This window comes from Arvicola amphibius, chromosome 2 (assembly GCF_903992535.2).
Source record: "Arvicola amphibius chromosome 2, mArvAmp1.2, whole genome shotgun sequence".
NCBI classification, from domain to species: Eukaryota; Metazoa; Chordata; class Mammalia; order Rodentia; family Cricetidae; genus Arvicola; species Arvicola amphibius.
Genome location: NC_052048.2, coordinates 115,226,743 through 115,243,537, shown reverse-complemented (window position 1 = coordinate 115,243,537; position 16,795 = coordinate 115,226,743). Strand labels below are relative to the sequence as shown.

Here is a 16,795-nt window from a genome sequence, read left to right as displayed (position 1 = left end):
TCAGAGCTGTGGTACCACAGAAAGTCAGCTTTATAAGGATTTGCTTCATCAGTGAGACTCACTGCAGTCCTGAGAATGAACCCAGAATCTTGCATGTAAGACAAGCGAACTGTACCTCAACTCTAAATTAGTGTACCACCCTGTCAAAAACCTAACACAGTACATACCAGGAAAACCTAAGTTTGCCGCTACATAGAACACACATAGCTGTATTGTGTTGTATGTTGATGAGACCCTGAATTCCCTTCTTGAATAAACAGCTTCTCCAGGTGTGAGAGTCTGATGTCAGAATCTGAATAAAGTTTTATTGGAATGCTACCCAGGGCCATTCAGTGGCATGTATCCATAATGCCTTTGTGCTACAAGCGTGGAGCAGTGGTATGGTGGCAAAAGACACTCCATGGCTCACAGAGTCTAACCTGTTTACTGTCTGGCCTTTTAGAAGAATTTGTCAACTCTTGCTTCAGGCTATGTTCGTCACATTTCTCCTCGCTGTGACCATGTGCCTTGCTGAAGAACCTAAGAGAGAAAAGGTTTACTGGGCTCACAGAGAAGACGCAGACCACCATGGCTAGGAAGGCATGGTGGCAGGAGCAGACAGAAGGGCTCTTAGCTGGCTTCCTCTCTTTCCCCTTTTTAGTCAGACCAGGGCATCAGCATAAGAGAATGTGCCATGCACGTTCAGGGTGGGCCATGCCCTCCTCAGTTAAGCTTCTCTGCACAGACACCCTCACAGATGAGCTCAGGGGCCTCAGAGTGAAGTCCACAGAGAGGACCGTCACATCTGGGCCCCAGATTCCGGAGCTTCACTTTACACTCCTTACATTTGCTTAAAATAATCAAACTGCCTGGCAGTGGTGCCACACGCCTTTAATCCCAGCACTTGGGAAGCAGAGACAGGTGGATCTCTGTGAGTTCGTGGCCAGCCTGGTCCACAGGGTGAGTTCCAGGACAGCCGGGGTTACACAGAGAAACTCTGTCTCATAAAAAAAATCATGCCATAGAATGTAGACAACGGTAGAAATACTTTTGAAAATACCCTTAAATCTCCTTATCTAACTATTAGCAGAAGACAAGGAATGTGGTTCTTGCTTCTGTGGGAGCAGAAGCCACTGGGAAGTTGTGATTGGGTCTCACCCCCTTCCTTCTGGAAGCTTCCAAGCCAGCACTATAATTTTATGGGAGGTTTGTTTTAAGGAACATGCCAACAAATGTTAGAGGTTTTGTGACCACCTGCCCTGTCCTGTGTGACGGAAGCCAGCAGTTGTCTGCAAGGCTCAGCTAATGCAGAAAAAGTAGCTGGCTGAGCCCTCTGGCTTTTAGAACAGTTGCTGGGTGTGGGGAGTAGGTAATGCTGGGATTCTAGAGTTACTTCCCTTCTTTTTCTAAGGTAACCCTGCAAATGGAATTTCTTTAAAAAATGAGTAGTTTAGCAAACAATAGCTAGGAGGAGGGGGAAAGAAGTGAATTCCATTCAACAGCTGGCAGAATACAGCTGTGCTTAGTTGTTCAGAATGACTAGCGGGCTGAGGCGATCTGGTTCATTTTAAGAACACAGTGGTAGTGACTTACACCTGTAATCCACCCTGGGAGGCAGAGGCAGGAGGATCAGAAGCTCAGGATCAGCCTTGGCTACCAAAGACCCTATCTGCAAAAATAAATACCCAAAAATTAATTAATTATGCTGGGCGGTGCCAGTGCACGCTTTTAATTCCAGCACTTGGGAGGCAGAGGAGGTGGATCTCTGTGAGTTTGAGGCCAGCCTGGTCTACAAGAGCTAGTGCCAGAACAGCTAAGCCTATACTGAGAAACCCTGTCTTGAAAAAATAATATAGATAGATAGATAGATAGATAGATAGATAGGATAATTAGTTAATTAAAATGGCCTGGGAGATGTCTCATCTAAAAGTAAGGAGTCCACAAGTACATTGACCAAAGTTCAAGCCTCAGAACCTGGGTGAAAAGCTGATTGCACTGGTACACACCCATAAAGTGAGATGAGAGGTGGAGACAGGAACTCAGCCGGAAGCTCCTGGGCCAACAGCCTGGAGTGCACAGCACAGGGGCAGAAACTAGAGGCTGTGCCTCCACAAGGTAGAAGGCAAAAACCTACATTAGACCTTCACCAGATACCATATTAAAGGTGAAATGGATGTGCACATGTATTACATATAAATGCAAATGCATATATCTTACATGTATATATTATATACTTGCATATTAGTTAATACATGTATGTGAATATCCCAGGCATGGTGGGCAATGCATGTCATTCCCACACTAAAGACATGGGGGATGACTGAGTTCTAGGCCAGGAAGGCAAGAAGTGTGTGTGTGTGTGTGTGTGTGTGTGTGTGTGTGTGTGGAGAGAAAAGGGAAGGGGGAAAATGCCATGATTAGGTTACAACCGAGAGAGAGAGAGAGAGAGAGAGAGAGAGAGAGAGAGAGAGAGAGAGAGAGAGAGAGAGAGAGAGCATGCTCACAATGCCCTACAGAAGTCGGTTAGAGCAGAGAGCTGCCAGACTGATGGGGATTGTGGAGTCCCCCATCTGTGGCTTCTGTGGTTGCTGCCTTTGTGTACCAACCACCTCCTCCCCCAAATCTCCTTTTCCCTCTTTAGACCAGGGAGTGGCCAGGAACTGAGTGCAGCATTCTGAATTTAGCTGCTGTAAAGCTTATCGTTCATGTTTTAAAGAGAAATTAGTGTTGGCTTTCTTCTCTCATCCAAGGCTCAAGCAGCTTTATAAAATGAGAGCAGGTCACAACTCCAGGACTGTGGCCCATGTGCAGAGGAGAATGGATAGTTATCGGAGACTGCATTGGCTAATGTTGAACCTCAGATTATTAAAGAGGAGAATGCAAGTGGAGGCACTTCTTGGAAATTAAGAAGCCCTAAGCACTGAGTCTTTTTGCTCCAGGCACGTGGTGTGGGCACTTCTTAGAAATTAAGATGCCCTAAGCGCTCGAGTCTTTGCTCCAGGCAGGTGGTATGGGCACTTCTTGGAGACTGAGAAGACCAAGGCACCTGAGCCATTGCTCCAGGCAGGTGGCATCAGGACCAGAGGCGCCTGGCCCCACTTTGTCTGGCTCTGCTGCACCCAGTGCCACAGGCCCCCAGGGCTCTGTGCGTGCCTGTTCTTCATAGATAGTAGCAACTGTGGCATCACAGGAAGCAGTGCTCAAAGCAAAATCTGTCTTCTGCCATTTGCTTGTCTTCATGTTGCCTTGTTTCAGAAACTATACATATATCCCACCAGGTGCACAGCCTGCATACCACTACCATGGATGTTATATCGGGAAACATAAAGCGCGGGGGTGGGGGGTGTGGAGCGAGACACATAAGGTTCTGTTTTGTTTTTCTCATTTCTGTTTGTTTATTTTTTTAAGGCTGTAACTTAATCATGACATTCCCCCTTCCCTCCCTCCAAACCCTCCCATATGCCTCTTCCCACTCTCCTTCAGATTCCTGGCCTGTTTTGTCATCAATTGTTCCTGCATGCACATACGGATTGTATATACATATATATTCCTAAATATAACCGGCTAAGGAAGCTTCTTTTGAGTGGTCACACACTTGACTCTTTGCTGTAAGTGAAGGCAGGCACGGGGGATGAAAGGACATGGCTCCCTGCTACAAAGTGACACCAGACAGAAGGCTTTCCCTGCTACAAAGTGACACCAGACAGAAGGCTTTCCCTGCTACAAAGTGACACCAGACAGAAGGCTTTCCCTGGATCAACCAAAAGATGATGCTGTTTGCTCCATCCCGACGGCTTTGATCGATGTATGAGATGGACCATGCTAATAATTATGGCATTTAGTGTTCCCACTTGAGTGTATTCAGTCTCTTGATCCTGGAATATGCAGCGGGGGAATAGGATTAACACCCCTGTTTTATGAATGAGTAAATGGAGACATAGGGATGACATATTTTTCCCAAGGCTAGAAATGTTGGTCATTGGAGAATCCAGAATAAAATCTAGGGGGCTAGATGTCTCAGGAGTTAAGAGCACTGGCTACTTTTTCTAGAGGTTCAAGTCCCAGCATCCACATGGCAACTCACAATCATACAAATAGAATCTAGATTAGTGGTTCTCAACCTCCATAATGCTGCAGTTCCTCATGCTGTGCTGACCATCAACCATAAAATGATTTTGTTGCTACTTCATAGCTGTAATTTTGCTACTTTTATGGATCACAATGTAAATATCTGATCTGCAACCTTGTGAGGGTGGCAGCCCACAGATTAGGACCCTCTGATCTAGGTGGTCAGGCAGAGGATACGAAGGCTAGCTACTGAGTATCCTACCTCTCAAAGCAGCTTAGAAAGAAACCAGTGAGGTTCACTGGTAAGCTTTTTATGTGTCTCTGTGTTATTTTATTTTATTATTTTATTTTATTTTTCAAGGAATATCAAGTATAGATGGAAGGGAGAAACTGAAAAGAAATGCCCAGTTAGCAGGAACTCCAAGGAGCTGAATCCAGAACTGTGGGCTCCTGAACAAGCTTTTCAACATCCAAAAGGCTGTTTTGAAGCTTATAAAAAAAAGAAAGGTCCATCCTCCGTACATAGCCTCAGCCAGGCTGTACATCTGAATCCCTCAGAGCTGTCAAACTACAGAGGCCGAGCCCCACCACTGTGGAGCCAAGTTCCTGATCTGCAGCAAGGCTTAGGTTTCTGGACAGCTGTGTTTCTTTTTGATAGACCAACAGCCTCTGTTACACAGGGACAGGCTGTGGCTGTAGCTGAGTGGCAGAACACTGGCTGAGCATGCATGAAGCTAAGGATTCTGTTCTATACCCAGAAACCTCCTACACACACACCACATACCACACACACACACACACCACTTATGCACACACCACACACACATATACCACACCACACACACATACCACATACACAGCACACAACACATACTCACCACATCTACACACATATACCACAGACAAAACACATAAAACCACACGCATACATATACACAACATACACACTCACTATACACACAACCTACACACTCAGCATACACACACATATACACCACGCACACACACATTTACCACACACATGCACACAACACACACATACACTATACACACAAGCAATATGCATACATGCAACACACATACACACCACACCCATACACACATAACACACCTACAACACTCAGCACACATAGCACACACAACACACAGTTACACATACCCACACACATACATATACCACACACGCATACTTAGCACACACACAACCCAAAAGACAAAATTAAATGAGGCAAAGTTGTGATCGTGTGTGCAATGGATTTCCCCCAAAAGAGAAACATAGCCAAAATACAAAGATTAGGGCAAGAACTCCTTAGAGGGAACTGAAGCCCAAGAGAAAGTCATGAATTACTCTTCAGAAAGCTCACTTAGGCATCCCTAATAGCTCATGCCCAGGTCAGAGCTCAGAGGAGTTAAGGAGACTCTCTGGATGTAGAACACTGACCGTATTGGTTAGGGCCCTCTCAAGTGACTCCCATGTAGATCTGGAACTCAGCCACTGTCCTAGGCCCTGTGGTCATAGGTTCTGCTGTGGCTGCCCCAGCTTGTGCCAACTTGAACATGACAATATAGCCAACAGAGCCAAGCAGTTGGAGACAGGCACATGATCTCCTAGCATTCAGGAATAGTATTAGGAAAATATGGGGTTATTTCTAGATGGATGCTATTTTTGATATTTTTACATTTCTTATTATATGTGTACGGGGGCATGCTCGGGCACGAGTGGACATCAGAGGGCAATTTTCAGAAGTTGGCCCTTTCTTTCCACCATGCGGGTCCCAGGGATCCAGCTCAGGTCTTCAGGTTTGGCAGCAGATGCCTTTACCCTCTGAATCAGCTTAACAACCCTGATCTGAGTGTTCCTAAAGCAAGAGTCTAGAAGGTTCCATGACTTCACTTGCGGATGTTTAGAGAGAGAATGGTAAATCTCGTGGAGCCGTGAACTTCCGACTGGTGGGGAACTGCTCTAAGTGTGTGTATTCCCAGTTCCCCCTCCCGGATGAGAGTTATAGAAATGAATGCTTAGCCAGGCGGAGGTGGCGCACACCTCTGATCCCAGCACTCGGAGACAGAGGCAGGCGGTCTCTGGATTGAAGGCCACCATGATTTACAAAGAGAGCTCCAAGACAGCAGAGCCACATAGAGAAACCCCTTATCGAAAATAACTAATGAGATAATGAAATAAGGAGAAACTGTAAAAAGGGTTATGTTTAGAGAAATTTCTAACTTGAGCGTTAACTTGAAATTCTGTCCCAGTCCTCATTTTAGCTAGTCAGCACTCCAGAATAAAACCCTCCTTATTCCATTTAACTTTACATACCAGCATGTGTATATGCTTGTTTCCATATGCTCTATTGATGAGCATGTGTTTGCTATGAACATGCATGTCAAAAGACCCAGTTAGTAGATGCTGAGAAAGCACCTTCCTGATTGGAATTCTTGTTTCTTGCTTTGGATCATTCTATGAAGGGGAAAAAGTAAAACTTAGAATATTGACATTTTACAGTGGAGGAGCTGGACAAATGGAATTAAATTATTTCTAGCTCATAAACATGAAGTATCTATCTCCTGTCACCTCCTTTGCAATGGATACCTCAAGGACTACCGAAAAGGAAGGTGACCAGATGACACATTAGAAGAGTCAAATGCAGGAGGCTGACCTATGGGGACCTGGGAAGAGAGGGAGTCAGGAAATGCTGGTGTTGAGGGAGACAAGAGAAACCTAACAGGAGGCCATACATAGGCATCTTGTAGCCCTGTTTTCAGCCACAATTGTAAGGCGTGGTTTCCTGAACTCTACCACTGTGCTATCTTGTCGCCGTCACACACACCAAGCAGAAGAGCCTGAGAGGGACCAGCGAGACAGACACTTTAGGGCCAGTCCCATGACACAGTCCGTAAGAGTACAGTCATCAACTAATCTGGCCACCAGATCAGGACAGAGGCAGATGTCACAGAGACAAACAGCACGGCTCCTCCACGAGCTGGCATTAGAAGCTCAGTGTATGAGAGGCAAAAAGTAACCAGAACCCACCTTGGTGCTGGCTGGGGTCTACCACGCTACCCAGAGGGCCTCCTGGCCTGAAGGATAAGTTGGGTCCCTGGGGCTTTGTTTCTTGAGTGGAGTCTCTCAGATGTGGGAAGCTATGAAGCTGCTTTCCCCAAATTCTTCCTCTATCCCCCACTGTGGATGCTAGAAACATGCCTCTTCCTTGGAGCCAGGTTTGGATCTCCGAAGCCTAAGCTTCCATTGCTGAAGAAATGCCAGAGGAAGCAGGAATTGTTTTCCTCTGACGCTGACCTCTAACATACATACCCAACACCTCATCTTAGAACTCGAGGCCCTAAACGCTTCTGCCTTGATGGAATTTCCTCAAACCCCATCTGGTTACTGTTCCTATCTTGTAGCAGCAATTAGAGAGCTAACTTTGCCTGGGGTACTAGGACACGAGAGCCCATCAGTTAGGCCTAACTCCCACTCATAGGCCCCTGGGGCTCAGTCCTTGTCTGGACTGTCCAACTGCAGCCTCGTCGTGAGTCAGACGTTATTCCGCCCCACTCCCGCCTCCACTTCCCCATCAGACAAACCCCTCTGGCAGAATGGCAGCCATTGGCCCTGAATCCAGGTCACTTTGCTGCAGTAGGAGATGCTCATTCATTCCTTCCTGCAGACGCCTGCGTGTTGAGGGTGGAACGGTGAGCTCAAGCCCATCCCTGTTTGTATAGGGCTTGCAGGGAGGCCCACGGTGTGTAAGAATGGAGAAGTGGTAGGATATCCGCCCACAAGGGTCCTCTCAGACCACTCACAGGGGACAAGCAAGGCTTTCTGAGGGAAGGGCATTCACACTGAGATGGAAAAGAGAAGCCGACGAGGACTACAGGCTGGGAAGAGAGGGTGTACTCCAGGCAGAAGGTGAGCTGTGCAAAGCACAGAGGCATGAAGACGCCCTGTGCGTGTGGAGCCTCGTACAGGTCAGCAGTGCCCAGTAGTGATGGCAGAGCACACAGGCACAAGATCCTAAAGGCCTTAAAAGTGAGCAGGCATCGGAACTTGGGACTTGTTTCTCAGAATCACGAGGTACTGCAGAAGAATCTCGATCAGTAAAGAAAGTGCTGGGCTGTTCAGGAAGGCCCCAAGGTAGCACTGGCTTAGGATTTGGAGGCGTAGAGAGAAATGCAGGGTTGTCCCCTAGCTTCCAAGATGCTCCTCAGTGGCATGGACGCGCTTGAGAGCTATGTGATGTGAGCACATGGTACCCACAGCCATCAGGTGCTCACCTAATACACTTGGCAGCCTATAGGGCATTGTCACCTCCACAATTTCACAGACAGAAAAACAGTGCCCACAGAGCTTAGCATCAGTGTCCTTAAGCAGGGAAGGACAATATAAGAGACAGTGGTCTTTGTCTTTCCCCATGCGTCCTCCCTGAGTGTGGCCCAGAGGTTGTGAGAAAGGCTGTAGAGGAAGGAAGGTCTGTGGAGTCAGAATGATGTTCCATGTGTCCAGCGACACTTCTTAGGCTGCACGGTATGAGCACTGGGAACGCATGTGGACTGACCAGTGATGTCTGAGTTTGAACTGTGGGGTTGAGTCTTGGGTGTACTGTGAAGAAAGCAGAAGTACGGGAGAGAATAAAATTAGTGAACAAACCATCTCAGCCCCTTCCGATTGGGGGTCCTATGCTGCCTAATATGGCAGCGATAGAGGGAGAGAGGCTTTGTAAAAATGTCCCAAGCCTCCCGTCCCCAACAGTCAGGAATTGCATCCCATGGGGCTATTATCTATTTAAATTGGAAATGGGTAACTAAAATGCACCTAAAATATCTCTCAGGGAAATAGGGCCAGGAGCCAAGCTGGGCAAGGAGCTGTGGCCCGTCGTCTGTAGAGGCCAGCGGGAGTGGCTTCTTCTGGCATGGGGATGTGACTCTATGGTAGAACGCCTGGCTGCCATGTGCGAGACAGGGCTTTGAGGCCCAGCAGTATTCCTAGATAACCTGTCGAAGGGGAAAATGGTGTGCCCCCTTGAACGCACTCAGATGATTCTGGAATTCCCTTGAGAAATGACTAGACGACTCTCCAGGTTAGCTCATGAAAGAATCGTGTCTAGATGTAGCAGCTGAGCCTGGTTCTCAGAACACAGAGCCAACGAGCTGTGAAGCATGGACTCACTGTGGACTCTAGCTCCATGGCTGTGCCCAGCTGACCTCAAGGAAGCAAGCCAGCTCCTATGAGTAATGAGCACTAATCCGGCACTAATGACTGACTGATGAAATGCGAGCAATTAAGTAAACAAAGGCAGCTAATGCCAAAGAGCCTATGGGTTTTCTGAGGTTCCTTCTAGGCACCCTGGTGGCTAGTTGAAGGGTGGACCAGGACAGAGGTTTCCCTGCCGTGGAATTTCAGCTCAGCTTTAGCGATGTTCCAAATGGATCCTTCCTCCCATCGTACCCTGTGGATCTTATCCCCTCCTCCAGGAGCCTTTCACTGTGGTCACCAGAGGATGTGTCACTTGGGTGCCCTTTGGACAATGCCTGATAACTTTACAAGTCGTTGCTACCTCTCTACCTCCCCCTAAAGTCCCTCTGGCCATCCTTCACTGAGCACAGGCCTCCCCATCCCTTTGCTCTGTGACCCCTCCCTCCCTTCACAGAGACTCCCCAGAACAACTGTTGCCATGTTCTTCACCATGTTCTTCCCAGTCACCCCCACCCCACAGTCGGCTTGCATCACCCTAGGAACCAACTTTGTTGTCCCTCACTGAAGCAGCTCTTTGCTCAGGTCCTCCCTTTCCTCTGGCTCGGACACCCCAGAAGGAAAAGAGCTAATCCTGCCCCAGGCTAACCTTCCTGTCGGAGAAGACCACACTACGTCTGATTCCCTCCAAAGGCGCCACAGACATACCCGTGTCACAGATCCTGTTTCTGGACATCTATTGTCTTCTCGTGGTTTACACTGTCTTCCTTCACCGTCTCTGCCCCGAACTCTGTAACTCACAGCCGAGTAGCTCGTCCCTGCTCCTTCCTGTCCATCATCCTGTCTAATCTGGGTCACTGGGCTGGCTCCTCTGCCAGCCTCCTCTATTCCCTCTCACTATGATTTCCAGCTGTCTCCCTGTTTGCCTGTGCCAGGCCCTTCTGACTTAAAAAATACCATTGGGTTCTTCTAAAAACATGTCTCCTGGTTGGACTTGGGCCTTGTCATGTACATCATCCCCTTTCTACAGGGTTCGTATCTCCTTAAGTTCTTCTCGGGGAGGAGGCATCCTACTGAGACCTGGATAGGAGTCTGTCTTTCCCAGTTGGGTTACCCCAGCCAAGCCACCAAACCTCTCTGAGTCACAGTTGCCTCTCCTATAAAACTGGAATCAAAGTGCTTGCCTGGTCCAAGGATCGAATGAGCGAATGAATGTGAAGATGCCTTCAGAAGCTCTGGAGCCCTACCTCCCAACTTCCCTGTAGAATTTTCCCCTCGGGAAACTTTGAAGACATTCTTCAGGAGCTCGGGATGGAAAGTTTCATGTCGAGTTTGAGGAAGTCTAGCCTAAGCAAAATGGACCAGGTTTCTTTCTTCCAAAATTTTTCAGAGATTTGAATTTGTTCACACTCATGGCGACAGTCCAAAAACAGACACAACATGTAGCTTTGTCTCAAACACAGACTACGTATTAACTTTTAAGGTTACGTGTTTCCATTGAGAGTAGCATATTTCCTTATCAATAATCCTTTAAATAGTGCCTCTAACGTTTCTATGATGTGTATCTCGTCATCTAGGCCACTAACTACCAGTTAACCAGTGTCTAAAAAGACACTGTTTGGAGGGCCTCCAGCCTTTCCACTGTACCCCATACTGTGCTCAGTTCTATAGGCTTGACATTGAAGATCTCTGTGGCCAGACTCCAGCCTTACATCCTGACCATCCCTCACTGGGCTCTGGCCCAGGCAGCTCGGAATACACCCTGTTCTGTTCCTCCATGTTGTATGTTCTTGACCCCTGCTTTCTCCCACTTTCCTCTCATCTATACCACCACATTCTAAACCATTCTTCAGGTCTTAGCCAAATCCTGACTTCTCTGAGGAAATTCTTCCTAGCTAAAACAGCACATCCCAGACAAGCACACTGACTTTTTTATTTCATCTGTAAACTCTTAAAGGTGGGGTATTGTTGACACTTCCTGATCCTCTCCCAAAACCAGAATAAATATATGGGTGTGTTGATGGCTTCCCTCTACCCAAGCCCTAGAAACCAGGAACCACATAGATTTCCTCTAGGAACTTGAATGTCTAGTGGGCATGTCCTTTTGAGCTGGGGAATAAGTAGGTTTTCTGACTTAATAAAATAGATTCTTATTGCAGCAGAGCGGCCATCAACCCAAAGCTGACCAAGAGAAGGAAGGCCCTTATGGTCTAGAGCAGTGGTTCTCGACCTTCCTGATGTTACAACCCTTTAATATAATTTCTCATGTGGTGGTGACCCCAACCATAAAATTATTTTTGTTGCTACTTCATAACCATAAATTCTGTCACTGTTGTTATGAATGCTAATGTAGATAACTGTGTTTTCCGATGGTCCTAGGTGACCCTATAAAAGTTGCATTCCACCCCCTCTAAGGGTCTTGACCCACAGGTTGAGAACCACTGGTATAGACAAAAGTATGGAAACACAGCAAGCAATGTTGAATCAACATTGTAATAATGGCCAAGCCACAGGACCATAAAGTCAGGTAATGATGAGGGCAGACAGAAGTCAAAGAAGGCATCCCTCCATCCTACTGGTGACCCATCCTTCTCCTCGGAGAGGTCGTATGAAGCAGATATGGCAAGGCTATCAGGTCTGTCTCTTTAGAAAGCATGGAAGACTTTGGGCAGATGGATTTAAGTTTGTCCCCTGGGTACAACAAGGACTGTCTTCAATGAGATGGACACTTACAGTGATGCTAAAAGGTGATAGGAGATGCAGCTGTGCTTCCCAGTCTGCACACATACACGCACATACACGCACCTACACACGCACACACACATACCCACACTGCACACTCAGCCCACGGGAATCCCACTTCCCTGCTTTTCCGTCATACTCACGCACCCTCTTCCTTCTCACCTTAACTCATTCTTGCTCTCCTCCTCTTCACCTCTGGGTCCTGGGGCCATCCATTATTACCTCATTGGAATAGCCCTGTATCTGCTCCCAGTAGCTAGAGGCTCGCGTTGGCGAGAGGCTGGTCACCTGGATGCCCAGTCTCCCTGCAGTGGAGAGGGGCCTCAGGAAGGAAGTCAAGCCTCAACTCAGAACCTTCTCTTTTCTCTCCACAGAAAACCAAAAGAGATGTCAATAACTTCGACCAGGACTTTACCCGGGAAGAGCCAATTCTTACGCTTGTGGATGAAGCAATAGTGAAGCAGATCAACCAGGAGGAATTCAAAGGCTTCTCCTACTTTGGCGAAGACCTCATGCCCTGAGAAGCTGCCTCAGGTGGATTAGCTGATGCTGCAAGGAGGGTGCTGAGAAAATTCCACGTTGCAGAGGCTCGGAAGGTCTCGAACTATTCCTCTTCCCCAGAGCCCCAGTCCCATGTCCACTCTATTTATTGCAATCCCTTACCCCAGGCCATGTCCTTCCCTACCCTCCCAGTGACCAGAAGACACTCTTGGGTCTAGACTCGACCAGAAACACACATGATTTGAATTGTATCTGCTCTGTGGGTAGCTGTGTGCAGTGCTGGAATTGGATTGTCCGTCCGTCCGCAACCCTGAAGCAACTTCAGTTCTTTTATTACAAAGGAAAACAAAGAAAGAAAGAAACCCAACACAAAAACTCTGGCTCTGCCACTGGATATGGAACCCTGACTCTTCTCTTCTCTCATTCCTCCTCCTCCCCAGCCTGTCATCCCCACCCTTCTACCTAGGACAAGAGACTGGTGCTTCTTCCATGTAAGGGCAGGTGCCCCAAGGCATGCCCTTGCTGGGAGGAGCCTGGGGATGCTCAGGCTAGCCAGCTGTGTCAGTTTGCTCTGGAACTGCACATTCCTGCTTGCTTTGGTTTTAGCTTTTTTGAGCATGCCAAAGTTGTGTACGTTTGTATCTCAATGGAAGAATTATTTTGATTTTGAACTCTTTAACATTTCAAAAAAAAACACCCTGTTACCAAGTTCACTTTCTAATTGGCCAAAAGATAGACATCCCAGTGTGAATGTAGGTAGATATTAAAGGGCTAATGCACAGTGAGAATCCAGTCGTCCAAAGTTTATTATTAGTGCTTTAGTGACACATGAGGGCTATGCAAAGACAGCAAAGGAAACTCTGGCTTATCATCATGAGAATTCCCCCTGAGCACAGAGGCCACCAGAGCAACAACCAAGACTCTGAGCTTCCAGAAAAGCTCAACTCCCAAATTCTCGCTCCAGGTTTTTTCTCCCCAAGTTCCCAGCATAAACTCTATCTTCTGTGCACTTCTGCAAAATGGCAGTACCACTGTGTTGTGGTTTGGAACATTCAGTGTGTAAAATGCAGTATCTGCATGGGAATGCAAGGAAGGAAGCTCAGCCTGGGTCAGGCAGAAGGCGTCAGGAGACTGAAGAACAAATGGTTTGAAGACTGACAGGGTAGCTGGATGTGGCCAGAGTTTTGGTGACATGCGATGGCAATTCACATGGACTCTATTTAATGGACTGATGTTACCTCCTATAGATAATGCTAACAGTGTTAGTCTCTGACTCCCAAGGGTTCTCTGTGGCTTTGTGTATATGTTCCCTGAAGGTCATTTGATTACCTATTTTATTGAACTGATTTAGCAGGGAATGGAATCCATTCCAACTGTTGCACGTGGATTTCCCAACTGCCCCTAAATATATATACTTGTGAGTGGCAAAGTGGCACTAATGAAGCTTTTTGCCTTTTGTACATTTGAGGTTTTTTTGTTTCTGTTTTTGTTTTTTGGGGTTTTTTTTTGTATATAGTGTTTGCTGCAAGGCCTGTGGAATTAACTCATTGAATCTAGAGGTATCAACTGCTGCATGCTCAGGCATATTATACAACTGTAGTCGACGAAAGAATAGCTATAATAATGTCCAGGTGCAATCCTCTTATCAGCTGTCAGTTCAAGTTACTGAGAGAGAGGTATGTTTCTTTCTAGGGAGGTCTGGGGCCCCTTATATTTGTTTATTTCCTTTTGGGTTAAAGATGTGACCATATGATGAGCTCTACTAAATTCACACGGTTCTCCTGTGCTCCATCACGCCCTGATGCAGATGGCAGACGGAGAGGAATGTTCTCCATAGTGGTTGCCAAGCTTGGACAGTGACTATTTTGGGCCCATACTAAATGTGTCCCTATTTGCATCTGGCTGATCACAGCCTTTCTTACCGATAATGACCTTCAGTTCTCTTCTGCTATTTTTTTTTAATGAAAAACTCAGGTGTAACTGTGATCTGTTCTTATGATGATTGCAAATATTAAATACTATGCTGTATCAATCTGTATGTTTGGCATACCAGGGAAGTGATGAAGAACATTAGGTTAATTTAATTTATCTTCAGTGACTTGACATACTGGGGGAAGGCTATCTTTTGGAGTGGATAACAAGCACAGAAACATCTTCATGGTGGTATCATCTCATTGTTTAGAAAAACATGATAATATGCCCATCATACTCAGATATAATATAATCTCTCTCTCTCTTTCTCTCTCTCTCTCCCTCTCCCTCTCCCTCTCCCTCTCTCTCCCTCTTTCTTTCCCTCTCTCTCTGTCCTCAGCTTCCTTTACTATCGTGAACGTTGGACAGCCAAGGCCAATACCAAGTGGCTGTTTTCCAGGGCTTGGTGGTATTCACATGACAGTGGGGGCTAGGCCCTTCTTCCCAGCCAAATGGCACTGTTGCTGGGAAATCAAACAATACATTCCACCAGCAAGCAGTAGGCGGTCAGCGCCCTGGCTCCTTTGTGGTGCCCGTAGCCGGCTGGCTAGGATACCTCTGGCCAATGCTGTTCTCACACAGGCAGATTTGAATCCAGTGAAGACCCACACTTTTGTGAGTTCCTTGGATGGATACTGAGTCCTTTTAGCGAGAGCTTAGGCACAGGGAATGGGACGCAGCGGTGGAACTCTTGCCTAGTGTCGCCGAGTTGAGGATAGCCACACTGATACGTTTCTGAACTCTCACTCTCTTTCTTTCAGAAAAAAACTGCAAAAACAAATGCCAAAAGCCTACATGAAGGATAGTATCTCCTCCATTCCTCTCATTATGGACTTTGTGAAGTAGAGACATATTTTTTCCTCCAACAGTGAAAACACAATTCATTCTTGCTTTACAAATATAAGAAGGCTGAAAAAATTACCTCTTTTTAAATGATGTGCAAAATAATTCTGGCTAATAGAAAATGTATTCAATTTTAGGGGTTTTATTTTGTATTGTGAAGCTTTCTTTGTACACTTTTTTTTTTCCTTTCTGGATGTGATTTTAATCTCTTGCCATCCATTAGTGTCATTTCATTGTGAACATTATTGTGCCAAATGTACTGTACTCAGAAGGATGTGAATGTGTATTGTTCCCGAACGTAATAAATATGATGACGTTAAATCTTACTTCCCTGTCTCAACTAGATGTCTCTCTCTCCTTTTGCTGTTTGTATACTAGAGACCAAAGCTCCTGGGGTTGGCTGCCCCTCGGCTGTTAGTACTGAACGTGGCTGCGCTGGGTGTGTGCTGTTCATACAGCTGAGGCCCAGCTAGCGAAACAAGGCCGGACTAGGAACAGCTTCTCCCGGGGGGAAGGGGGGGGGAAATGTTGGTTCATGAGTTAACATAAAGGACATAAGAAGGATGATATTGGCAGTAAGATGGGCAAAGATACCTAAAACAAGTCTCCACATTAAAAACAAAAGTTGGACATGATGGTCCCATGCTAGAAAAGCTGGGCCAAGACCCTATCTCAAAATATAAAACCGCTCTACCCCTTGAAAGATTTCCAAGGATTCTCTGCTTGTCCCTCCCAGCAATATAGCTTCCCTGCCTGGAGTTATGAACAAGGATCTTCAGACCCACACCGAGAAGAAGGGCGTGTTATTATGTATTTCCTCTCTGATTCCGCCATAAACAAGACCCTAGGCCCAATGTCTAGGACAACGACAGCAAAGTCCAGGAGATTAGAGAGAATGCAAGTGCAGGAAGGCAGAGGCCTTCAGCATTCCAGGAGAGTACATGTTAATCAGCCATGAGGATGACCAATCAGAAGGGTGCGGAGAATGAGTGGGTGGTAGTGACACTCTGTAGGAGCTTCAGATCTGGACCTGAGTGTGCTCTTTCGGCGTTTCTTCCCTGAGGATAAAGTGATCCAAGTATTCTGGGTGATTGACAACATCTGGTAACATACTTTTAAAGAATTACTGCTAATAATATTTTTTAAAAAAAGAGCCGGTGATGGTGGCACACTTTTAATCCCAGCATACAGGAGGCAGAGGCAGGTAGATCTGTGAGTTTGTGGCCAGCCTGGTACGCAGAGCAAGTTCCAGGACAGCCAGGGCTACCCAGAAAAGCCCTGTCTCAAAAAACAAAACAAAATAAGAAAACACAACAACAAAATGCAACAACAACAACAACAAACCAAGTGATCCCCTGGTAACAACAACAACAACAACAAAAAACACCGTTGGCTCAAGATGATGTGCTGGTTAATTACACCCTAGGGTCATCTGGGAGGAGGGGACCTTGACTGAGAACCGCCTGGTGCTGCCTGGTGCTGCTGCTATTCCTTGTCCTT

General features: G+C 46.6%; 1 protein-coding gene across 1 annotated transcript in view; it reads left to right on the top strand.

The window, feature by feature from the left end:
• Positions 1–15,621, top strand: part of Prkce (protein kinase C epsilon) — a 523,658-nt gene extending 508,037 nt beyond the window's left edge. Inside the window, 1 exon segment of the mRNA XM_038319964.2 lies at positions 12,355–15,621. Within this exon segment, the coding sequence (XP_038175892.1) occupies positions 12,355–12,501 (147 nt within the window). The 3' untranslated portion in view covers positions 12,502–15,621.
• Positions 15,622–16,795: the final 1,174 nt, after the last annotated feature.